The sequence below is a fragment of the Ylistrum balloti genome, unplaced genomic scaffold (assembly GCF_031769215.1).
Source record: "Ylistrum balloti isolate Yb309-2 unplaced genomic scaffold, AGI_CSIRO_Ybal_v1 Utg369876, whole genome shotgun sequence".
Taxonomy (NCBI): Eukaryota; Metazoa; Mollusca; class Bivalvia; order Pectinida; family Pectinidae; genus Ylistrum; species Ylistrum balloti.
This window is the reverse complement of record NW_026782016.1, coordinates 757,838-785,259: the sequence shown is the minus strand read 5'-3', so window position 1 is coordinate 785,259 and position 27,422 is coordinate 757,838. Positions and strand designations below refer to the sequence as shown.

Below are 27,422 nucleotides of genomic sequence, written 5' to 3'. Positions count from 1 at the left end.
ATGGTTGCGAGAAGAGATTCAAGGTCTGCTTGTTTGTATCGTCGATCATTTGGTTTCTTTCCAAGAGGGCGAAGTATTTGGGTTAAAGCAGGATGCAGGGCACGATTCCAGGTGTGCTTCCGAGTAATGACCGAAGGTAGGGCAAATAACGCTAATTGTTTAAGATCCAATAATTCCCCGTGTCTCTAGGGCAACGGACAATGTAAATCAAAGCATACAATGTAACACAATAAAACTGCATGCCAGTTGATAAAATAAGTCATTATTATCCCTGATCTTATTTTGTTGAAATAAGGATCCCTTAATATACAATTTTTTTCTAAAGTTTCTGTTCCAATTTGTTCCATTTCAGCTTGTAGATACGGCTGCGGTAAAAATGCTGAATGCGTAGCTGGGAAGTGTGTATGCAGGAAAGGTTTTGTTGGAAATCCTAACAAAGCTTGTGAAGGTATGAAATGCACTTATTTATCTGAGAGTCGCTTGTTTCGCTATGTTTCCACGTTTTGAGATAAGGCCGATTTAAAAGCGGTTTTAAAGGATTTCCATTGAAATTTTAAGAGCCTTATGAACGACAGCTGTATTAATATTTTTTGTTAAATCTTACTTAACTGATCTGAATATCAATCTTAATCTGGATGAAAATCATTTTCTGTATATAGGCCCTCATGAAGTCAACTGTACACAGCTCTTAGAAGGCAAACGTATTTAAGGTGTAAAAGCAATACTCAGTAAGTTAATGTTTCACTTTTGATTTCATTGTTTAAGATTCCTGTACCTGTACTGTTTCCGGCGATCCGCATTTCCGGACGTTCGACAGACAAATGATACATTTTCAGGGCGTCTGTAAATACACTCTAGTAAAGGTCAAAAACGTAAATGACCTGTGCTATTTTAACGTTGAGGTCAAAAATGAGCGGCGAGGGAAGAACAAAAGGGTCTCCTTTGCGCGATTGGTCGATGTCAGTATGTACGGCTTCAAAGTCAGACTTCATTTTAACAAAGTTGTTTACGTGAGTTTTGCTTTTTTACATCAATTGCTATTTCCTCCCTGGCATGCTTAAGTGCAATCATTAGGAAAAAAACATAAAAGATGTCATGCGAGGCAAAAATGTTAATAGTTCCAGCTAAATTAATCCTTAATTATTCATTTATATCTCTATTACTTATTTCTTTTCTACAAATGGTCACATTAAGAAAAACAGGCATAAAACTATTCTACACGTGTTACTTACATTTCATTATGTGTTGGCATAGTACTCGTGAATATGTCTTAATGGTTTGCAGGTAAATGGTAAAAGAAAGTACCTCCCCATTTCGTTAGAGTCCGGTAACATTAATATCTATAACGCCGGTAAATATGTCCGCGTCACGACAAAATGTGGCCTTACTGTCGCCTGGGACGGAAGGTCACAAGTTTATGTTCAAATGCCGAGGAGTTTTGGACCGAAGGTATATGGACTCTGTGGGAACTGCAACGGCATCAAAGATGACTACAGAACAAGCACGGGCGAAGATGTGTCCGCTAAACCAAATAAGTATCAGTTGATTGGACAGAGCTACCAAGTCAAGGATGGTTCTGACCAATCATCCGAAAGGTAACAGAATATTCGAAGATCAGTCCAATATTAATACAATGTGTCTTTCCCTAATACTATTCCAAAAGAATTCATTAAACGTTGATGGTGTAAATGTGATCACGTCTTGTTACAGAGTTTGTTGCATTCGTTTCTGAAATATCATTCCGGTTTCATTAATATTGACATATTCTTTCAAACATCACGGTGATCTTTATTTCTTAACTAGTGACATTAGTTATAAATGATCTAATCTGTCTTTTGTCGTTTTCTCGTATTAAGAACAGTCCTAAAATATGATGCAAATTCAACCTTATGAGAGAGAACATGTGTTTTCAAACTTAAAATTTCCTCTGTATGTTTTCAAAGAAAAGCAACTAATATAAACTGCAAAATATAAATACACATAATTCACCTTGGTCTACAGCTGTAAGACAGAAGAAATTGACCAAGAAATCTGTCCTGAAGTCATGATATCTAAGATCGATGAAAGCCGGTACTGCGGGTACCTTAACCCAAAACTTGGTCATTTGAGTCCGTTCCGAGAGTGCATGGCGTTTTATCCTACCGTTGCACAGGAAATGTACGAGTCATGCAGGTATGATGTGTGCTCTTTCTACACTGACCAGACACGGATCAAAGAGGTCGTATGTAACATACTTGAAGGGCTGGCTACGGAATGCGAGTCTCACGGGATTCACAGTGCCTGGCGAAAACCAGAGTTGTGTGGTGAGCTTAAATTTGCATAACTTTCAGCTTCTAAGTGTAGACAATCAAATGGCTAAAATATTTAGATATTTTTGATAACAAAGCTACAACTCGTGACTTTTGTCAGATAGTAAGACGCATCAATTGGCACAAACTTGCGATTTGGTAACATTGATCGACACAAATGCAGCAGTATGTTAGTGAAATAATGGTAGTTATAAGGGTTGGCCCTAATATTATGCGATCCAACAATTCCATCTGACATAACGAATCCACTAATTTGACCAGATATAACCTGTCCCGCCAACATGGTATACAGTTATTCTGTTAGCGGATGTCCAGCAACCTGTCTCGACAAGGACCCAGATTCTGCAGCTTGTCACGTACCACGGACAGAAGGATGCACATGCAAGGAAGGGTTCGTACTCAGTGGAGATAACTGTGTACATGCGTCTCAGTGTGGCTGCTCGTCGCCTCAAGGATATCTACCAGTTAGTAGCAATGGTCTTCCAAAGATAAAATGATTGATATAATGCATTGTCCTGTATAAATTTAACACTGCCATATCAAATATATTTATAAATCAATGAGTCGGCCTTACACTAAATATTTTTAAAATTAGCACTTTTTCCCCTGTTTTTTAGTACCTTTGAACAGTATGTAAAAACTGCAAGGAACAATGATGTTTTGAATGATAAACCTTTTAGAAAGTAACAGCAAGAATGTATATATGTATGATAAAAAGTATACATTCACTTGATTCTGTTTCTCTTTCGGCTATATTGATGCTACAAGAAAAGTTGCAGATGTACAATGTAGTACATTTGTGACCAGCATATGCTAAGTTGTCTAGTATCATAAAATGATGATAAGATGTGTTAATGTCATGACAGTTAAATAAGAAGATAACCAGCGCTGACTGCCGATTTATATCGGCGTGTACCCTGGTGGCCGGGAAGCCACTTCTTCAGCAGGCATCTAACCCTTTAAAGTGTCACCAATACGCCACTTGTGGTGTTCTAAACGGTCTGCCTCACTGTTTGTGTAAAGATGGCTACTTTGGGGACGGCGTCAATGACTGTGAACGTAAGTGCCTTAACAATATTTTTTTCTTTTTGGTGTATCTTAGGTAATCATTGATTCCAAAAGAAACTATCTGTCAGACGCATATACATACATGACTGACTATACCCTTTTTGCGTTTCAAGCTTTGTGCAATGGAAAGAAATGTGCTCTATATGCCACGTGTGTACATGGAAGGTGTATATGTGACGCCGGATATCATGGAAACGGTTACTCTAAATGCGAAGGTAAGGTTCGGTTCTAATGATACAACTCAGAAAATCAATACAATAGGCCAAATATGCCTTTTTCTAGAAAAAATATTCAATAAGACAATAAAACTTCATTCTCGGGTTGGTTTACAGTTATTGGAGTTTGTGGTGGAAAGACTTGTTGTGCCAATACAGTCTGTGTCAATTACAACTGTATCTGCAGGAACGGATACACTGGCGATGGGTACAAACTCTGTTCACGTACGTTTTCATCGACGTTTGATTATGATTATCAATTCGCTTTCATTAATCTTTATATAATGATATCTTCACCCGACAAGTCTTTAATTGTTCCAATAATACTTAAGCGAAATAGCTTATACATTCATAATTATCATAGAAGATGTTCCACTTTCAAAGAAACTAATTTACGCAAATTTATTGGAGAGTAGAAACTAAATGCCACTGGGATAAAACAAAGAAATGTAGCTTTACGAATCCAGCGACTTAGCTTCAGAAGCACTCTATAAGGAAAAGGGTATTTTCATTTTGCATGAAATACACAATACTTACTTTCTCTTTAGCATTGTGTGATGGAAAACGGTGCACTGCCAACGCCTCATGTCAGTTGCAAAAATGCCAATGCGATCCTGGTTTTCATGGGAACGGTTATTATAAATGCGAGCGTAAGTATTATGATCGCTATATGATTGTTCAAAATAGCGAAGGAATTAAAATGGCACATTACATTCAAACCAAAGGTAGATTTGAAGTTGTTCTACTAGATTAATTGAAGATTCGAAATCGTATACATATTCATTCTTAGTCACAGGAATACTTGTTTCTTATTCGTGATGGATGCATTTATTTCAAAGCCCTCATTTTTACTTTGCTTATGAAGCTCTTTCTGTGTGTGGAACTAAGCAGTGTACAGCAGGTGCCGAATGTCTTAATTTCCAGTGCGTCTGTAAAAACGGATACTTTGGGGATGGATACAAGAATTGTCAAGGTAAGCACACATAAATCTCGGAGATTTCTTAATGACGCTGTCATTATCATTTTGTTGTTGTTATAATACCAGTACGTACTACGAACAGCACAATTATCTCTGTCGATGAGAATAAAGTAAAGTCTACATGACTTGTTGTATTTATTGTATTCTCGAACATTTTGGAACTCGATGAGTATACGCTTTACTGATCATAATTACCATTCTCGACCACTGATTGTCTATTAACCATATTAATTCAGATATAAATCATATTGTCAAGAAAATAAAATTGATTTGCATTAGTTATGGAAAGATAAGTAAAGTGAAGATTTATACTACAATATTTTCATTGTTGCAGTGTATATATTGATATTTTGATTCAACTATAAATTTAAACAGTTACTTCAAGGATATTATTGATAATACTGTCATCAATTATCTACATTTCATTTTCCTTTTTTTAAACATGTTTACGTAGAACTCTGTGATGGTAAACGATGTGTTGACAACGCGCTTTGCCACAATGGGAAATGTAAATGTAAAGAAGGCTACCATGGCAACGGATATCACCAATGCGACAGTATGTAATTAATTCCTACTAACGAGTGTATTCGATAAAGCTGAACACGCTTACCCTTCCGGAACACCTGACATAAAGTTCCTTGTACTTCTGCAGAGATCTCCGTGAAATGCTATCTTAGGTTATATTTTGGATTTGAAGTTTGATTACAGATTTTTTGTTTACAAGTTGATATTTGATTTCCCATTATTATCTAATTGTACAAAGATTTACATGCATGCCTCCTCATTTGCTGTCGTTTAGGTCTCTATATGTCCTTTTGCTATTCATGGTTGATTATTTCACGTGTTATTCAAATGTTGTTGAAGACATTCATTATAATAAAATAACTCATTGTTTATATACCTTTCTTGTCAGAATATTAGGACGTTATATATATGATTTTTGAACGAGACATGACGAAGTGTATATAATGATGGCGTTATGTAAAACTATAATATTCGTACAACTCTTAGCGTTATACATACATATTGCTGAAACTGAAATCAATACAAGGCTTCGATAACACCCTTGTTAGACTTTGACTCCAAAATATCAATTCCAACAGGGTTGGGAGTCTGCGATAACAAAGTATGCTGCCAAAATGCAGAGTGTGTCAACTATCAGTGTGTTTGCAAGTCTGGATATTATGGCGACGGGTACGACGACTGTATTGGTGAGTACCGGTATTGTTTTGATTAAAACTGCCGTTAAAACTGAGTTTACTTTGTTGTGATCTCGAAAACGCTGAAATCGGTAATACAGACATATTTGTGGTAACCTTAAAATCGTTTGTATTTTCGAAGAAAGTACTGTTATTTTTATTGGAGTGTTGTCTTTGTAGAACTTTGTAATAGTAAAAAGTGCGCAGAAAATGCCATTTGCCAAAATGGCAAATGCGAATGCGAAGACGGTTACCATGGAGACGGATTCATAAAATGTGAACGTAAGTTAAATATTTAATCAAGACATGTCAATTATATTTTACAATAACAATGAAAATTGTTATTCAAATATGAATGAGTCTCCTTTTTTTCATTAAAAATCTGATTTTAACATTTATTTCATTTTTGTCATCGCTCTCAATACCGATCTCATGGATCCCTATTACAGCTGAGTCAACCTGTGGAGGGAAAACGTGTGTAACGAATGCCGTGTGCATCAACTTCCAGTGTCATTGCCGACCGGGTTTCTATGGTGATGGATACGTCGGATGTAAACGTACGTTCGCTATAAGCAACATAACTTTGCATAATGCTTATATCTATCAATAGAATAATTCTACAGAATGCTTTGCAGATTAATATTTCGAATCATTATATAAAAAAGGGTAAGTCCAGTTGCCTGATTTTCGGTTTACTCGCTCTACTTCTAAACCCGTTTCCCTTAGTCGCCTAACTTTGATTGGACATTGTTCAATTTTATATGTCAGTGTTATTCCTTATTGTTAATAGAAGTGGATTTCTGTGTAGCAAGATATACCACTAACCAATAGAATTTGCTTTCTTATTTTTATTTTAGCAGCAGATTATAACTCATTTTATCAAAACGTATTCGAAATCTGTCAAAAATGTATCAACATATAGATACAAAACGCATATAACTCTAATATTCCACAGGTCTTTGTGCTGGACGAATCTGTGTAGACTACTCATACTGCTTCCGAGACAAGTGTATCTGTCAGGACAGCTACCATGGCAACGGCTATATCCAATGTGAACGTATGTCAAGGTCATGTTCATGTGGTAGCAATATTATCTATTATATCACTTTTCGATTATACATTTCACACATTAACAACCTTTTATTGTGGTAATTAACTCAATGCAAACAATTCTAAAGTATATCATTTATATACTAATGCTGTATAGAAAAGTTCTACTTTGACGTTTTTTTCGAAACTGTTGAGATTCATGTTGGTTTTTTGCATACTACGTTCATAAAGCTTTGAAGCAGTGTGGTAACAAGACCTGTGTACTTAACGCCAAATGTATCAACTTTAACTGTGTCTGTAAGGATGGATATGTCGGAGATGGTTACAGGGAATGTGAATGTGAGTATGTATCCCTGTCCCCATAGATTTAAATCCCTATGTCCATGCTAAACACACTACCGCAAAATTTGAGTTTTTTAAAACAATATCCTGATTCGTGAATTTCAGTTGAGAGGTAAACAGGACATTATCTGAAATTTCTATTGTTTTTCCGTTTTGGATATCTTAAGTAAAACGGAATCAATACTTGTGAATATGTAGTATATAACTACAAAGAACTTTCAATTTTATCTACAGCATTATGTGATGGTAAACCATGTGCCGAGTTTGCAAGATGTCAGGGCGATGTTTGTAAATGTATGAATGGCTATCATGGAAATGGATACATAAAGTGCGAGCGTATGTATGATTTTCAACTAAATCGAAAGTTTTATCGTATACGTATCTTAGAAAAAACTGATTGAGTTAACACATGTTGCTGTAGTTCAGTGTTCAGTTAGATTCCTCTTCAATGAATGCTTCTTAATTAAATACTTACTCAATTTGTTTACTTACAAATTAATCGTTTGCGTATCACGAAAGATCATTATATCAATATTGATGTCCATTCCTCTTGTTATAACTAATTACTAATTGATGTAAAATAAACCAAAACATCAATTTATTTTAAAATTATTGATTTATGATAAACAGTTAAAGCACTTATGCATAAATATTTTATAACCCCAGCGGTGTATTTTTGTGGGTCGAGAAGGTGTGCTGTCAATGCGGAGTGCCGTAACTACCAATGTGTCTGTAAACCAGGTCACTATGGTAACGGATACAATCGATGTTCTCGTAAGTTAAAAACTAGATACAGTGTGCATCAGCATATTTGATCAAATAGATCTATAATAGTAAATGATTTAACACCAGTCGTACAATCTTTGCTACACTTCATAACCGGCCAGTTAAAATTACCTAATTGTATCTATGTATTAACTAACCTCTCCTTCCTTTCAAACTGACAGACATGTCCAATAGGGCAAAATATCTACCGTCAGTTTTCCTTTATTAAATTCTAGAGTCAGGCACATATCTACTATTATGGCAACGCTATTTTCCTTTGCTAGCGCTTTGTGACGAAAGGAAATGTGCCGATGACGCCGAATGTGAAAATGGTGTCTGCAAGTGTAGACAAGGCTACCATGGAAACCCACAGGTTAAATGTGAACGTAAGTTATTCAAAGTTTAGAATAATGATTGATAAAGTGAACGAATAAATCTTATCGATAATACATCTGATGTCTAATCAATATTACGTTCCGCTAATATAGCTAAACTTAATCAAGATATCAAATTTTATTTACATAGCAACGACTGAATGCGGCGGAAAGGTATGTGCTCAAGACGCCATTTGTGTTAATTACCACTGCACTTGTAAGCAAGGATACACCGGAAACGGCTACGTAAAATGTGTAGGTAGGTACATTTTCAACATGTGAAAATGCCTATCACTTCTTCTTGTCAAACAAGAGACTTGTTATGTTTCAAAATGTGGAATGTAATGATTTACCATTGCAAAATAACATTGATATTTTCAGACGGGTACACAAATTTATAAAAACCAGCAATAGATTTAAATAGATTTATATGAAAGAGAATATTTCATTAATCTCTCTCTCTCTCTCTCTCTCTCTCTCTCTCTCTCTCTCTCTCTCTCTCTCTCTCTTCTCTTGTTAAAATAAGTTATTATTTATTATACTAATTTTGTTATCCAGTTAAGCCATATTTGTATTCGTTGTACATATTTGAGGAGAGGGCTTAAATAATGTTGTAATAACTTGTGCCCGATCCTCTTGTCTGTTATTTTGGCAATAATATGTTTTAAACTAAATTCAACATGCAGTCAAACAATTGAGTAAAATGTGGAATTTAGGCCTATTGATATGCTCCTAGGTAAATAATTGCAACAGTATCAAATCTTCGGCACCGATCCAATAAATTGAGACAAAGATAGCTGTAAATATCGAAGTAAGAAAATATGAACGACCAAAAAATATGAATTCTTTAGATAACGATGCGGCACAATTTAACGCTGTCTCCTTGTTAGATGAATTTCAAACAAACATCCAACATAAAACATTTGTGTGTATAATCCGGTTTAAAACGTTCAGTTATACTAGTCATTTTTATTCATACAGGCCATCAAAGTATTGTTTCTTGATTTGCAGAGTTATGTGACGGAAAGTTATGTAAGCCGAATGCCTATTGCAAAAGTGGTGTGTGTACATGCAGTATTGGTTTACACGGAGATGGTGCCATCAAATGTGAACGTGAGAACAAATTAATGATTCGATTTTTTAAAACAAATTGTAGATTAATTTTATGAAAAATAACATTATGTTAACCTGACATATTTCTAACATTCCTATTGTTTATATTCATATCCATGTTTTTAAAGAAAAAAATCGGTTTCATGCAAAAACTATTATATATTACACTACTCTATTATGTGGTAAAGATTCCATGAGATTTTTTAAGTAACCGAGGAGAGACATTACAAACATATACGCAAAAGGATCAACAATAAAAACCGTGCGATGAGGTTTTTTTCTGCAGCACATATTATATTATGTTTTTACATCACTTATTGTAGTCTTCAAAATCTTCAAACGAATTTTAATAAATGCATGTACCAATATCAAAAAATCAAACATTGTCCGTCAGTTAACTTTCCCTTAATATGTCTATAAGCATAAAAATGTAAACGCAAGTTCCTATTTTAAAATGTTTTCTTTGAAAGCTCTCGGTACGTGTGGAGGAAAACGATGCAGCCAATATGCACACTGCTACAACTACAAATGTGTATGTGACGAAGGTTATACCGGAAATGGATATGAAAAATGCCATGGTTAGTTTTTTTTTCTTCCTGATATTACATAATAACACGTGATGTAATGATTAATGACTGTCCGGATAGATCGAAAGAAAAACGTTGTTGTTGTTGTTGTTGTTGTTGTTGTTGTTGTTGTTGTTGTTGTTGTTGTTGTTGTTGTCGTCGTCGTCGTCGTCGTCGTCATCGTCGTCGTTGTTGCTGCTGCTGCTGTTATTGTTGTTGTTGTTGTCGTCGTCGCTGCTGTCGTCGTCGTCATCGTCGTCGCTGTTGTTGTTGTTGTTGTTGTTGTTGTTGTTGTTGTTGTTGTTGTTGTTGTTGTTGTTGTTGTTGTTGTTGTTGTTGTTGTTGTTGTTTACTAGAATCGCCAAAGATATCTTGATGAATATGTATATCATTATAAAACTAATTCTTCTCTCTTCTCCAGTTCTTTGTGACGATCGTAGATGCGCCCAATATGCCTATTGTGACAATAACGAATGTGTCTGTCAGAATGGTTTCCATGGCAACCCATATATAAAGTGTGAACGTATGTATTACTTTGAAATTTTTAATAGACGTTATTAGATATGTTTTAAAAGTTGGCATTAAAAAACATAAGTCATATCTATGTGGATATATTTTACATTATCAGTGTACATACCTATTAACCTCTACGTTCAACAAGTATCAAATGATCACCTAGAATCGAGAAGAACATTTATCCGTAGATAACACTTTGGAATCAACTGTATAAGTAATTCTCTATCAATCTACTGTAGCTGAGAGAACGTGTGACGGGAAACTGTGTGCTCCATACGCTGAATGTAAGAACTATCAATGTGTGTGTAAGTCGGGTTACCTTGGAGATGGATATAGAAATTGCAAAGGTAAGCATAACAAAACAATACTTATGTCACGTCGTTGAATAAGATACCACTTTAAACTCTATTAAAGGAACCAAGACCATCCTCGTCCACTATATTTCTAAATCACAGTTACATTCAGATTCAAATTATGTTTTAATGAAATTTTATTACACAGACCGAAAATAGATGACATTGTGACAAAACAACTATCCTAGCAAGCACTCTAGCATTTAACATTTGATGCTGAAAGTGGAGTGTAATAAATGATAACCGAAATTTTCATTTTCATTGCTCAATGTACATTGTATCATATATTTCATTTTAGTGCAAAGCTACTTGTTAAGGTCTGGAGTTGAAATTAATGTTTTAATGGTCTGCTTGACAGCACTCTGTGGTACCAAGCAATGTCCGGATAATACTGTGTGTAGAAATGGAACATGTGTTTGCATTAGCGGCTTCCATGGCAACCCAAACATTCAGTGTGAACGTAAGTTTTATGGAATTGTAATTTTGTTGTACTAAACATCGTACCATGTGAAACGAGAAACATGATAATCGAACAGGAGCTTCGATATCACGGCAAAAACGTTAAAACAAGAGCTGTGAAAAAATTCTATTGACGTCACTTATACGTTTAGAATTTTACCCGGAAGGCATTTCACGACAATTTAAGATTTATTCATACCATGCAACAGCATCAAGCATTATTTTACATAAGAGTCGAATTAGTGAATCTGTTAATGAATTTCCTGCTTTCAACTGAACCTAATAATATTATGAGTATTTATCATGCATAAAACCAACAGCACGTGCTACCAGAAACTCTTAAGGAGGTATAAGGAGTTAGAGTATAAATTGTATGTCTTTATCCACCAATGACAGCCATGGGTGTGTGTGGAGGCAAAGTGTGTGACGAGTATGCCGAATGTGTCAACTATCGATGTCGATGTAACAAAGGCTACGTCGGCGATGGTTATCAATTGTGTGAAAGTAAGTAGTTAAGTACATTCCAATTAATGTGATCTTAACGACAGTAGCTTGGAGATATTATATTTTCGCATTTAAAATCGCATGTTCGATAACAGATATACAACTATATTTTCTGGTTTTGATATGTTATGTATTTCATCGGATCTTTTTCACTTTAATGTTAGTGGAGAGTTTTAATAAAAATAAATATTAAAAACGAAATCGATCCATGTTGTGAAAATGATATGGAAACTGTTTTACTACTATATTGATAAAGCCACTCTTAATAAATATGTGATAATATTGGTTAAAGTTTAGCGGTATACAAGTTGTTGCCATTGAAAATAATCAACTGTTCGTTTTTCATTATTTCTTTCACAAAAACAACCAAATATTCATTATCAATAAAACTGTCATTGCGAAAAACAATTTCACCATAAGAGTGAAAACACGAGCTTGAGGCTATTTTGTTTCCATGTTGTATATTAACACTTTATCCTTTATACTTAACAACTTGGGAAAAATTATAAACAACTTGTTGTTTGTTATCTTTATCAAGAGCTTTGTGGAAAAAGTAAATGCGTGGACAATGCGATCTGTCAAGGTGATAAGTGTGTCTGTTTGAATGGTTACCATGGAGACGGATACGTAAAATGTGAAGGTAACCCTGTTTTAGTTTTTAGTTTCATTATAGTTTCATTATAATTGGAATCAAATAAGGGTTTTATTATTCCGTGGAACTCATACGATTTTGAATACGAATGATTGTATTCTTAAGATAATGTATTATTAATGATAAGCTAAGAAACTGCCTCTATGACTTATTATGTGATATTAATGATAATATTGACTGAATTATACCATGACGTTGACTTCTAGGTGTAACGTAAATTGGCTCGCCCTGAATATAATGGATTACATTTTAGTAAAATTTCGACCGATGTTTGATATTTCAGGTGAGGGAACTTGTAATGGAATCACGTGCAGCGAGAATGCAGAGTGCATAAACTATCACTGCATATGTAAAAAGACGTTCTACGGCGATGGATATCACACTTGTAATCGTACGTGTTAAAACTGAAACGCAAAAGGCTAAGTTTATATTTTTCATTTCGGGCATATATAAACAACGGTATATTGGGGTCGTTTCAGTATTTGTTTAGAAAATGTGATATTAACAATCCGAATTAGTGATATCGTTCTACGAATTATTGGTGTCATTAATTAAAGTATTGATATTACTATTTATTGATATCAATCATTCACATTAATTTTATTGATAATTCTAATTAGTGATATCAATAATTCGTTTAATGCTATCAGAAATTCGATTTAATGTTGTCGATAAATGTATTTATGAATATCAATAATTCAAAATAATAAATGTCACTAAATGATTTGTTGATATCACTGATTCAAATTAATGATAACATTTATTCAAATTATTTATATATAATTCCTGAATTAAGTGAAATCACTAATTCAGATAAGTGTTTCGCATTTTGTAGATAGATACAAAAACGGCACCCAATAATAACAACACGATATTAGTTATAAAAACCCACGCTCCCAATAATGTATGTCTTTCTAGAAATTGTTTTTTTATTATTATTATTATTATTATTATTGTCTTTTTAGTACAATTTTAACTTATGGCTCTGAAAGTAATGATAACTAGATAACTATGATATGAGGAAGTACGTCCAATGCCTCTTCGTGAATTGACAAAAACATGATGTTGATACTTACATGTTGATACATATGCGTTAACGTACTATGTATTGCAGCGATTATTAAACACATGTAAATGTACTATGAACTAACCCGATCCAATTGGTAACTTTATCTGAGCAAATAAATAGTTAAAACATTGAAACATCAAATTGATTATCGATTGTCTTTTATTAAAGATTCCACCAAATGCAATTGACATGTACTATAAAGTTGGATAATGTGTATAGCATAGAATAAATGTCACTAGTGACATCGTGAAAGTGGAGAAGAATAAAGAATAGTAAAACGTCCCTATTTAAGAATATATTCCTTAGCTTTAAGATTAATCATTCTATGTTTTGGAAGTTCCTTAACTTTGGGAACAATCAGAAGGCATCAGGACACGGCTGCCTTTATATATGACAGTTGAATGTTTAAATCAAACCATCAAATCTCACTCGACAACCTGAAGACAATATAACCGTAATCCCTGATCCACGGTAAGAGGAACGGTTTGGCGTACTTCATAGAATTACTTTTATATAAATTGCGTTGCACAGCTTACTGTTCGGGACGAAAGTGTGGGGAGCATGCAACATGTCTAGAAGATCAATGTGTCTGCGAGACAGGATTTCAGGGCGATCCGTACATCAAATGCGAACGTAAGTTTAGTAATTTTTAATACTTTAATTCCTAAACTTTCCGCGGTTCCTCTTCCAACAGACATTCTTGATTTGAAGGGATCTCATATCTTCAAAGTGGTAAAGTATTACCCTTATCGTTTTTATTTGTTTTGTTTTCTCAAAAAAATATTTACAATATCTAATGTTTGTGCCTGACCATTTTCTTATTTGGGTTACATTAACTACTTTTCATTTGTTTTGAATAAGAGGATTACTTCAATATTTATTCACTAACATTCACTTATTTTCATAATAAGGATTTATAAATCACCAAAGTGACAACTAGAGGATATTAACGGAGACTAGGAAATATAAAATCATAATAACCGAGGATCGAGAAATTTGGTCATTCTCATTCTTGTACCAACTTATCGAATTATTTCAGCATTCGGAGTCTGCGACGGAATGCATTGTGCGGATTACACTGAGTGTCTCAACTACAAGTGCGTCTGTAAAAGAGGTTATATTGGTAATGGTTACGAGCGATGTAAACGTAAGTATGAAGGACCAATACAAATTATATCATACAGGTGGCAACTTTTGAAACTAGATGTATATCATAGACACGTGTATCACTGACGCAGATAAATGAGAATTATTATCAATCATATAACATAATAGCAGATGATATTTTTAGTAATATTGCATGTAGTCTGCTGAATGTGACATACAATATTTTGCTACCAGAGTAAAGATAATATTGGTATTCGCATGTGTTCATTTACATATATCTCTACATACTTTACAACAGCATTATGTGGAGGTAAAGAGTGTGTGCTGTACGCGCATTGTGAGAATAACACGTGCAGATGTAACAGCGGTTACCATGGCAACGGTTATGTCAGGTGTGAAAGTGAGTAACTAAATAGCAATATATTTTCATCTTCTGCAACACAAATGTAACGAATGTCTATCTATTCAAACAATCTATTAACTTCTTCATATCAAAAATTTTTATTACGTTTACCTAGATGAAATTAAGTGCAAATAACAACAAAAATGTATAGTATTTTCAAATTCAAACTAGGCTATTGAAATTACATTTATATCTAGTTACCAATAACAAAAGATAACTTTTGAATATAAAAGTGATTATAAAATGTTTCCTGATTGTAGTTATTATTTGAATTTACACAGCCAGTACAAAATGTGGAGGGAGGGAATGTAGTCCAAACGCTGTATGTACCAATTACCAATGTCACTGTCAGTTGGGATATTTCGGTGATGGTTACGAAAGGTGTACTGGTAAGCTTGTACATCACATAGAAAAGCCGACATTTTGTGAAGGGAAAACCAATACCCGAATACATCTTTATCTAATGAAAGTGTGTATTTTCTAATGCATGCGTCATTATTTCATGATGAACTAAATGAATTCGACATGTTGATGAACAATCTATTAATCATTCAATGAAAAAGTTGTGTATACCAAACTTCATGATATAGTTAATAAACGAAAATACCTTTAACTTATTCAATTTATTTAGAGGTAAATCATTGAACCAAAGTGCTTCAAAATTGAGAACATGAAAATATTTGACTCGCAAACATTACTTACTGACCAGTATCACGCTTCTTACTGCTCTGAAAACGCAGCTCTGTGTGGAGGTCGGAAATGTATGGAGTATGCACGGTGTCTTGATGGGAATTGTGTTTGCGATCCTGGATATCACGGTGATGCTCTCATCAAATGTGAACGTAAGCTATAGACCACTACTGTGTTATCAAAATAACAAACAAGAAAAAAATATGTTGATGCGGTTGCATTTCGTCGATTGAAATGGGTATGGCTACCATTCGGGTTATTTTGCCAGGCTATTTGCATATTGCTTTCACAAAACGCTGACCTTTTATTTTACAGCTAAAGGTTTCTGCGGTGGGCGAGTATGTGCGGATAACACAAGATGTGTTAATTACAAATGCCATTGTCTGGATGGTTATGCTGGGGATGCTCACCACAAATGTGACGGTAAAAAAATTATATCATAGATTCAGCTATTAAAATGTTCTAATACTAGAACAGCTGAACAAACATTAGAAAGACTTTTTCTTCATTGACGTCATCGATATATAAATAGTTTATTGTGTTCATCATCTTAGTCAAAACAATAAGCTAAGGGTTTTTTTTTTTAATATGGTATTGTTCAATTACACAATGACTCTGTCTATAAGTTCATATTAACAGATCTAACAATGTACATTAAATTATTAAGCAAAAAGAATAAAAAGTAGGTGCATGGAGCTAGTCCTACGGAAATATTAAACAAAAACAAAACGAAAGGGAGGATTTCTATCTTACATGTCGCACAATTTACACCTATTTTAGCGAACCTTTTAATCCGAATATTTTGGAGTGTTCATCATAAACACATTTTCATCAGAATAATTTTAGTTAGATATTTTTCTTTGGATCAACATGATGCGTTCCAAATTACTTCTTAAACATAAAAAAAATTGTGGCAAAACAACCTGTTTCTCGTATCAATTGGTACAATATAACAAATCAATTATTAAGAATGAAATGTACAGCTTGATTTCAACATTGTACTGTATATATCATAAAGCTGTACACTTATATGCTGACATTTCTAAACGAGATATTGAAGATGTATTGAAGTTTCACTGCACCATTAATAAGTCTTTATGTTTTGTTTCTTTTTTTTAGCTCTTTGTGATGGGAAGAAATGTGCCGAGTATGCTTATTGTGAAAATAAAAAATGCGTTTGCCAGTCCGGATATCACGGGGACGGTTTCATTAAATGCGAACGTAAGTATGTGTGTAATACATAATATGAGTTGTTCCGCTTGATATTATGCAAATTGTCGTAAAACTATGACACAGAAGCAATTGAATTCTATCGGTATATATACTTCGCTGGTGTTAAAGTAAAGTGCAGTTCCGGAGGGCATGGATTATCATAGCTCATTTAACTCTATAAACCCATCCCAGCACATGACTTGCTTTTTTTTTTGCTCCTGTAAGGACTTATCTATCATATAAATGTATTTTGAACCACAAACATAGGTAAAGATACATCTATATATCTATTTATACATCTGGATAATGAGTAGGTCCGTGCCAAATCGTTCTATATCATTTTGTAATAATCAACAAATTGTGTTGATTTATTTTATTGCTTCAGGATGTTCGTGTATATGTGTCCAGTTTTCCTGAAGTTGCGTGTATATTGTCTTAGCCAAACTATGCAAATTGAATTGAGATTAAACATTGCGGTTTCAAGAAATGAAAACGAAAGTAGAGCAACTGCATAAGACAATCAAAGTTGTCTCCCCTCACTCAATTCGTTAGCTTGGCATTACGACCATTGAAAGTAACCCATCTACAGGGAGTAACATGGACAACATAAACAATTTTTCAAACTTGTACTAATATTGAATGACCCATCGGTGGAATTACAATTAGGCGATGACGTGTGTATGACTAAACAATCAACAAAGCGGAAATCATTTACCCAATAAAATAAGAGTTGTCTTTCCTGAACGTATGCAAATTTAGCTGCACCTCTAGAAATTACACTGTCTACTTTTTAGGTATATAAAAGAGTCGTGTTCATATCGCTGTTGGCAGGTCCGGAGGGTTGGATTATCAATGAAATCCCATGTTCAATTACCACTATACCCCATCCCAACACACGACCTGTTTTGCTAAATCGGACATTTTTTTTATCATTTGACTTTTATTAGACACAGGTACCTGTATCTGGAACGTACTGATGCCTGTATTTTAGATGACTGTCACTTCAAGTTCTTTGCGGTGTTTGTATACAATTTCGTCCTCGATCGATGTTGTTCCCGGTTGATACGAGAAACATCATCGATTGAACTCACTAACAAGCTAAAGTTGTATAATATATCTATAGACATCGATATCCATCCTGCAACTGACACTGCCTGTGTCGGAATACACCTGTCCCATATATCATTACTGTATCATTGTCAGTGACGAAAAACAGGCAAGCGTAACGTCAACATCAGGTGAAATTGAACAACAAAACAGTTTAAGTAGTTTCAATAGTCTGAGTTTCAATCAATGTTGCTATTTCAATAGTCTGAGTTTGAATCAATGTTGCTAGATAAATCGTATAATGCCTTCTCTGCTTCTCTTTTACATTGTGTTAAGTCGTCTCTTATTAGTACAGAGGAAAGTTGACTATGATTTCTTATTTTTCTGATATTTTTAGAGATTCCTTTCTTTAGTTGTTGTGACTCAAAACGACAGTGCATTCTCTATATATCTGTGTTATGGACCATGTATCATTGTACGTTTGATAATGATACATGTTGTGTAAATGTAACAATTATATTAGATATCTTGCATACGATATGAGATATCTTATATAATGTTATGAAACTCAACATCGATCACTTAGCTTCTTCAAGACAGTTTTATATGTCAGTGATTATATTTTATAATTTACGATAGCGTAATTAATTTAAGAAGAAGTTTAACTGTACGGTAATTACTTACAGAGTTGTCTCCCTTCCTTGTAAGATATAATATGCAAATATATTTAAAGTCCTCTTAATGAGGCAGCAGTGTAAGAGGGTTTATATAGGAAGTGTAACACTATATAGAGTGGTAGGTCCGAAGGGGATGACTTTCAAAACTTCATGCTATGTTTAGATGAGTTCTATACTTCATGCCCAGCATATGACCTACTTTTCGCTGAAAGAATGTAACCTAACTCCTTATTAGCACTATCTACATTGCATGTCTAATATCCACAAAGTTACACAAATTCATACTTTGAATTAACTTGTAGTAGGAAACTTAGTTGTTAGTTTTTAGTATCAGGGGTCAGTGAGAAGCATGTAAATATATCATTGACCGATTTTTTTTTAAATATCATGATTGGATGAGCTTAAGATTTTGCCAGAATACCTATAACGAATCGTATGGTATGCTGAAAACTTAATATTGACGAAAGAGCTGTCCTATTTATTTGCTATGTAACAGTGTACTTTATATAAGCTGCGTAGGAAACCGTTCACTGGGAGTATAAGAGACTATTACTGATGGTACCAATAAGTACATTTATCTAACGAAGTACCTTATTCACAGATGTAGTTGATTATGATGAGATTCAGCCATATTTGAAAGTATCTAACCAAACAGAAGAATTTCTGCTGCGGCCCCCATATGTTTCATTAATCTTTCTTAACTTAAAGAGACTTTAATTACTATAGAAAAACATTACGGCCATGTCCATTATATGTAAGTAAATGGAAAACTTCTATTCAAGGAAATTTCCTCAACCTTTGTAATGCATTCCTGTGGGAAATTTTAAGTTAAAGGAGATTCCTTAAGTTAAGGAAGATTTATGAAACTGAGGCCAGACTGATTATTTCAAAGGGAAAATATCAGTTATTGAATTTGAGAGTGACAGTGTTGTTGATGAATTTATCAAAGACTGTACGTATCTATTCAGGACATCAACACAAATCTACTTCAGCGCTGTTGATATGTGAAATACGGTAAACAGATCAAACTGTCGTTCAGATGATGATGATGATGATGAAGAAGATGATGATGATGATTGATGATGATGATGATGATGATGATGATGATGATGATGATCTTTTTATGATCTTTTATTAATTGTAGAAGTAACAGTAATTTTTCATTAATATGTCAAAATGTACATCCTTTGTAGTTCAATCGTCAAAATGAAAAGAATATATGCATGTTATAGACATTTTTAATCTCGCAGAACCCAAATAAAATTCTAAGCGAAAAATTATGATGTGTATACAATTTTTTAAGGTAAGACAATCATATTTTCCCTGAAGGCGACTCATCAGATTTCAAATTAAATCGTGGGCAATTAACGAAATTGAGCTTACGATTCTGTTAACTCGATGACATATATATGTGGTGAATTTATTGATAACAGAATTAGGAGTTTGTGGTGGAAAACAGTGTGCTGGGAACGCCGAATGTACCGGTTACCACTGTGTATGTCGTCAGGGTTATATAGGAAATGGATATATCTATTGTGAAAGTAAGTAATTTACAAAATAACTTTAAGAGTCCATCTTTTCCTGAATACGGAATAAGTTATCGAAACCCTTTATGAGACATCACAAAAAAAACAGTCTCCTGCTGAAATATTACGCTTTAAGAATTTTTGCCCATTTTGTCTAAATATGAAGATTTTATTTATATGTTCTCTACAAATGAAAAAGCGATGGACATATCAGGAAATTCCCTTTCAGTTATAAAATGTGTTATTAAATTCATTTGATAAAGAAATTCTTGTTCTTATTGTAAATGTTTACTCTATTTTTCAATAAAGAACATTTAAAAATGTTTAAAAAAATCATAATTATACAATTCATAGAGTTATGCAACGGGAGGAAATGTGCAAAATATGCAGTATGTACGGATACAGGCTGTCAGTGTCAACCTGGTTACCATGGAAACCCGTATCTAAAATGTGAAGGTATGTTATGAACTTACTGTTGATGTGATAAATTCGTTCAATTTTTTATTTTTTTTTTCACAAAATATTACAGGATTCGTGCATTTTCTAACTCTATATCGTATTTTCCATGTTGTGTTCAATGTGTGTCCCATGTTGTGTTCAATGTGTTTCCCATGTTGTGTTTCTAAGCATAAGTTGTCATTTAGTATTGGTTGTTTCAGTGGCAAGTCTTTGTGGTGGGAAAACTTGCGCAGAGAACGCCCAGTGTTCAAACTACATGTGTCAATGTAAACCAGGTTACCTTGGAGACGGCTTGATGAAATGTCAAGGTGAAGTTGAGATATCAATTATAGCTGACAATAGGTGTGAAATTTCGGGATATATTCTGATGAAGACATTTTCTTTCACTTCGGAATTGCATCTTTTGTCATGCTTAAAATTCCTTCATTTGTACCGATCTACTAACAAATCGACATTTTGCCCGTTCTGTATCTATTATATGTTGTAGAAAAAATAATAACGCTATGTATATTATTACAGAAACATGTAACGGAAGGCTGTGCGTTCCTTTCGCTGAATGCAAGAACGGTAACTGTGTTTGTCAGGAAAATTATCACGGATTCGGGTTTTGGAAATGTGAACGTAAGTGAACTGATATTAACAGGAAAATTTCCAAAAAAATGTTAATAATAATAAAAAATGAAATGAAATAAAATCTAGTATCGAAGTCAATATTAAACGACCAAAAACACCAATCTTCATGAATGTAGTGTTTGTTCTATAACAAGAGTTTTCATCATAATATCACAAAGTCCACATCTACTCGAATTCAGATATCAATAATTTTATACTGTATTAACAAGACTGTACAAACGACACATATGTCCTTTTAATACAATTTTAGAGTTAGATAGAGAAGTGTCAAACAATGCATTAAATAAAGTATTTTCAACTTCTAATTTGATATTTGCTTATATGTATTTGATCTTAATTTCAGCCATCGGTATTTGTAACGGCCAAAAGTGTGCTGCAAACGCAAAATGTATAAATCTGCAATGTATATGCAAAGCAGGATATTTTGGAGATGGTTATAACTCTTGCAAACGTAAGTATTTGAAAAGAAAATAAAACAATATATTATTGTCTTCAAATGTTGATGATTTTCAATAACCATTTCATTATGAGTCAATGTATTTCTAGGTGTAAAACTGAAAACGGAAATTCATCGACAGAGGACAATGTTTTTTCTGTTTGTTGTTAAAAATTAGCGGAATCTGAAAACAACTAAAAAGAATCACTTTTGTTATTTTTATACCTTTCATCTTTTATTTAGATTGTACAAAAGACAAAAACAGGTGAAAAGCACTTTTCAAAACATATCCATTTTCTGAACCGTATACAGGGAAAAACAAAAAACGGGGATTAAAATATTAGGAAGCACATTAGAACTTTAAATGCGCCATTCGTTAGTGGTACAAAGGGCCTAAATCTCTAAAACGAATGAGGAAAATTGATATTTGTCGAAATATATATCGAAGACCAGATAGGGGGTGCATTTATCCCACAAGTAAAAATAAGTTAACAATTTTAAATATTGAATTATTGAAAAAGAAATTCGAATGCATGCGTAATTTCTGAACCGTGTCATTGAAGTTTACAAGAGGTTTTGTACAAAGACAGCATATGGGGGAAAACATCTTTCTAATAGCTTCAGAAAACAACACGTGTCTAAGAAAACTATCTTAACAAATGTTTTCTAAGACATTTTAAGTCTACTGATGTCGTGATTTTGTTTATATCGTGCAACAATGTGTCAAATTGATGAAGTGCATGGTGTGCAGACAAGTAGATGAAAAGACCTATCCGTTGTATACAATATATGTCTCTGTCCTCTACTTGAAATGTTTTCTTCATTTTTTTCTCGTTTTCCCCATTTTAAAATCTAACAGTTGCATGATTCCGCGATGTAGCTTTCATTCTTGAAATGTAGATTGATTTACTGAAATTCCAAATGTTTACTCCTGAACAAACATTTATTGATATGATATTATCGTTCCATAGCCTTTTGTGGCGGAGGGGTGTGTACAGAACATGCCAAATGTTCAAAAGGTGTCTGTGTTTGTCACACTGGATACCATGGAAACGGTTACCTAAAATGTGAACGTAAGTATATCATACTGTGATAGAATGTCAAAATAATGATAAATGTTTGATAAATGAATTTATTTCATCGGCAATTTCTCTGCAACATCGATATGTATTCAATAACGGAAATGATATGGTATAATTGAATTTTTTTATTTAGTGTCTTAGACCACGGAATATTGTAATCACATTTACCTTTTTTGATTTGAATAAAACATGAGGATGATGATCGTTTCAGCTCTGGGTATATGTGGAGGTCGTGAGTGCGCTAAATACGCCGTATGTGAGAAGTTCAAATGTGTGTGCAGACCGGGCTATTTCGGAGATGGATACACCTACTGCGACCGTAAGATAAATTTGTTGTTTGAAATGACTTAGTAAAGTTAACAAACTGGAATGACAGACACACTGTGAGCGAAAAGAGTGACAAGTCTGCTATCAAATAAATAATTATAAATTAACAAACAAAAAACAGGCTAAACTTCAAATAATACCAACATGCATGACTTGTCTAGCGGAACACGATTCATTTGACGTATAGGTGTCTAAATATTACACGTATAGACGATATTGGGAAATACAAATGCAGCGGTCAATTTTGTTTATTGAAATAGATGCAGTGTCAACACTTTTTTCCTATTTCATTTATTCTTTTTTTTTTCTCAAATCCTATTTTTTCTACTTGTTTTGTTAAGAATCCTAAATTCCTATCTAATAATTTATTTTTAATAATCGATTTAATTCTCTTGAGATTTTTTTAGCATTTGAAACTTTTTATACCACTTATATCAACATGGAGTGTAAAATTTTACTTACATTCTGGGTGATAAGTATACATTCACGTCTATCCTTATCAAATTGTAGGCGCTATTTTAGTACCCTCATAACCAACAAAGACAATACCAACATGTCAGAGTTTAGAAAAGAATAAATTTCTTATAAATTCATCATATAAATGATTAGTTCAATAGTCGATTATTCATACTATTATTTGTTTAATGGACATAGTATACCGTTACCATGGACGGTATTTTAATATTGGGAATGATTCTCCTGGCTTATTGGGTATCATATGTTGCAGTGGACGGTTTCTGTCGGGGGAAGAAATGCGCTGACAATGCCGAGTGTGTTAACGATATTTGTGTCTGTCGAGGAGGCTACGCGGGTGACGGCGAAAAGACCTGTACACGTAAGTAGAAAAAAATATTAGTAAACATTAAATATCCCTAAAAGTTCTATATTGCTTCTTCATACAGCGTTACGTTCAGACATCGTAATTCTGTTATTCTACTCACATAAACTGATTTTTAGTTTCATAAAAAAAATATTTTCTATAAATTGTTACGATCAAAAATGATTTTTCCCGACAGGAAAGTGTGTGTGCTCAGCCTCCGGAGATCCTCACTACCTTCGTTACGACGGTAAAAAGATCAATTTCCAAGGAATATGTAAATACACACTGACAAAATTAAAAAAGACGATAGACGGGTGTTACTTTAACATCGAAGTGAAAAACGAACGCCGAGGAAAGAACAAACGCGTGTCTTGGACAAGATTTGTTGACGTCAGAATCAATGACGTCAGTATACGGCTGCTGAGGAAAAGGAAGGTGTTGGTAAGAGATAAATGTAGTCACGGACTAAATTCAGGGTCAAGAGAGAATGCCCCGTATTTATCATCCAGGAAACTGGTGACATGGATGCTATCTAATTGCTAGTCAAGAGGTCAAAATGACTTTCAAAATAAAACTTTTTTCGATATAAATGTATGTCTTATCAATTCTGATGCATCTTACGAGTGAGTTGAGGACATCGTTATTTAATCATTGCTCTTACATATATTTAATGAGGTTGTATTTCAACATCAAATGTCATTTATTAAAATTATGTGTAAAATTAAGTACTTTACTATTAGGTAAACAGTTACTTGCGTCACCTACCCGTCACTGAAAATGGTTATCAGATCTACCGGAGTGGTATATGGGTAGTCGTGACCTCGAGGTGTGGACTAACAGTTTGGTGGAATGGTAAGGCAGCTGCCATGGTGGAGGTCAAGGTCGACTACGGACCTTACCTTACCGGTATCTGTGGTAACTGTAACGGTCTAGATGACGATGACCGGAAGCGGGACGGAGAAGATGTGACAGGTTTCCCTAAACGTAAACGTGATGCTATGATTGGTCATAGTTACATGGTGGAGGACGATTCAGAGCCGGAGGCAGGTGTTTTAGAGGAGTGAGTGTCCAAAGCATTTTACCTCATACGTGGTAAAAACGAAATACATCATTTTTTTCCCCCGAAATTTTGAAAATTAACTTTAAGTAAAGCGTAAGTAATATGAATTATGACAAAGCCATGTGGAGCGAATGTAGTATTATCATTGATATATTTCATTGTGACAAAACATTTGACGACAATAATTATTCATCCTAAAGTTTAAGTAACCTTTCCTTCTTTGAATGATGTAGATTTATTCTTTCCTACATTCTCGGCAGTTTTGTCGGGTAAGATACTAATCGCTTAATCTCGTTCAACCAGACCCTTGTTGTCTGCACAGGTGTATGTATGAAGCGTCTGGATGAGCGAGATTATTTGTTGCTATGTCCGCCATGTTACTCTATGCTGCTGGCACAAAATATACTTTATTGGGGCATAAGACATAATATGAATAATGTTTTCCTCTTTTTCTTTCATTGCGATTGTTATCTTTAGGGCTTGCTTTGTAAGCGGCCCCTCGCTATTAATATCAAAGACTGGCACAATAAAAGGTAATATCAGCGTTAGCATCATTAATACTTCAATAAACTTGTGCTTGTACCTCACATTAATGTCACTTTTACTGTCACAGAAAATATGCTCTGATGTCTTCATAACCAGATATCTACTTGATAAATGTTTAAGATGCAAAACAGAAGAAGTTGAAACATCCGAGTGTTCCGAAGAGCACATAAAAGCCGCTAAAACTGTGGATCTGTGTGGTCTTTTGGACTTCAGCATTAAGGACAGTCCATTCCGCCAGTGCATTAGGCAAAACCCTATCCTAGCTGATACCAAACTCAAGGCCTGTGTTTTCGACGTCTGTGCTAACTTCGAGGACAGCTCTGTTGACACGCGATCTATAGGATGTGGTTACTATGAAGAGTTCGACGAAGAGTGCTCTCTACGAGGATTCCATGTCAAGTGGAGAACAGCTGATATATGTCGTAAGTACTAAATGTCAGCATATTCTTTACTTATTGACATAACCGGTTTTTAAAACACTTTTGAATGCATAACTTGGCTGCATGATCTGTACTATGTTTCTACAACTGGAAAATTGCTAATTAAATAGTAAAGTTATTGATAAAAAGATTTTCACTAATATGCATAATAGCATTTTCTAATAGTATCATATAGTTTCTTTTTATTTATTAACCTCAATAATTTTACTTTTTCTTAAACACTGTTGATAAATTAAGTGGTATCTTCTAGCTTTGCCATGCCCAGTCAACATGAGATATAACCCCGCTGTAAGTGGTTGCCCTCCGTCTTGTATGAACACTAACCCTTCTTGTGACCTACCAACCACTGACGGTTGCGAATGCTTACCAGGCCTGCTGGAGAGCGGTGACAAGTGTGTGAAGATAGAGGAGTGTGGCTGTCATTGCGAGGATCTACCTTATGTCCCGGTACATTCAAGCATTACTATACCAAAATGTTGTATATTGATTCATTTTAAACCTGTTATCATAGAAAGTTCATGTTACACGGAATCAAACGAACATGGTGCGAATTGCCTAACATACAACATCGGACGATAGTTATGTGATCAACAGTATAATCTGGACTTCAAACCTATTGTCTTTGATACGACTTTATAGTATCGCAATGAAAAGTACTGTGTGAACATCATCAATTAAGGCCAGACGATTCTCCGGTCTAATTTTCAAAATTATACCCAAAAACATTTTTTGAATTGTTTATAAAACATTTTTTAAAGATTTTTATCAGATCCAATTACACACTTTAATACACTCTTTAATATTCATATTTATTCCGTTGAACACACCAATGGAGCAATCATAATACGGTTTTTATGGTTATATCTATTGAAGTATTGGATGAAGTCTTGTACTTTCTCGGAACTGATAAGTATACTTAATTAGTGCTACTCATGGAAAATAAAACAAAAAAAAAAAACGTTTAGTGCGTCACTCGAACAAATAAAATCTTACTTTCCCGCCACATTCCTCTTGACGACGATGTAATGAAATAGGAGAGTACTTTATAGCACTACTCATTCCATGAAAACACACTTGCGAGACTTGCCACATGGGACAGGAAGACAAAAGTGGCGCCACTTTTATGTTGTTCTTCTCCCTCGCCAAAATACAGCTTATACTTTAAGACATTGACCATGTATTCTCTATATATTGCAATTATAAAATTCTCTGCCTTTCAGGTTGGTGAGCAACACGTGACAGATGATTGCGCCGAGATAACTGAATGCCGAATTATAATGGGGAAGCCAGTAATGAGAGGTGTGAAGATCAATATTGAATGTGGCGAGAATGCATCATGTGCCCTACAGGAGGGCGTACCGACGTGTACGTGTATGACCGGATACATGAGGGATGGCAATAGTACTTGTGTTCCAATACATTAA

At 34.3% G+C, this 27,422-nt stretch overlaps 1 protein-coding gene across 1 annotated transcript; it reads left to right on the top strand.

The window, feature by feature from the left end:
* LOC132546204 (zonadhesin-like) lies at nt 1-27,422 on the top strand. The gene is made up of 45 exons (XM_060209914.1): nt 1-136; nt 353-448; nt 766-1,010; nt 1,285-1,595; nt 2,002-2,303; nt 2,571-2,773; nt 3,176-3,368; nt 3,491-3,592; nt 4,458-4,565; nt 5,026-5,127; nt 5,675-5,782; nt 5,951-6,052; nt 6,220-6,327; nt 6,726-6,827; nt 7,052-7,159; nt 7,397-7,498; nt 7,829-7,936; nt 8,212-8,313; nt 9,313-9,414; nt 9,885-9,992; nt 10,402-10,503; nt 10,736-10,843; nt 11,208-11,309; nt 11,705-11,812; nt 12,351-12,452; nt 12,748-12,855; nt 14,065-14,166; nt 14,573-14,680; nt 14,939-15,040; nt 15,325-15,432; nt 16,049-16,156; nt 16,853-16,954; nt 20,103-20,210; nt 20,550-20,651; nt 20,855-20,962; nt 21,174-21,275; nt 21,631-21,738; nt 22,695-22,796; nt 23,017-23,124; nt 23,860-23,967; nt 24,149-24,393; nt 24,693-25,012; nt 25,679-25,980; nt 26,249-26,445; nt 27,219-27,422. Exons 1-45 carry the CDS (start codon nt 1-3, stop codon nt 27,420-27,422), a joined length of 6,222 nt encoding a protein of 2,073 aa, XP_060065897.1.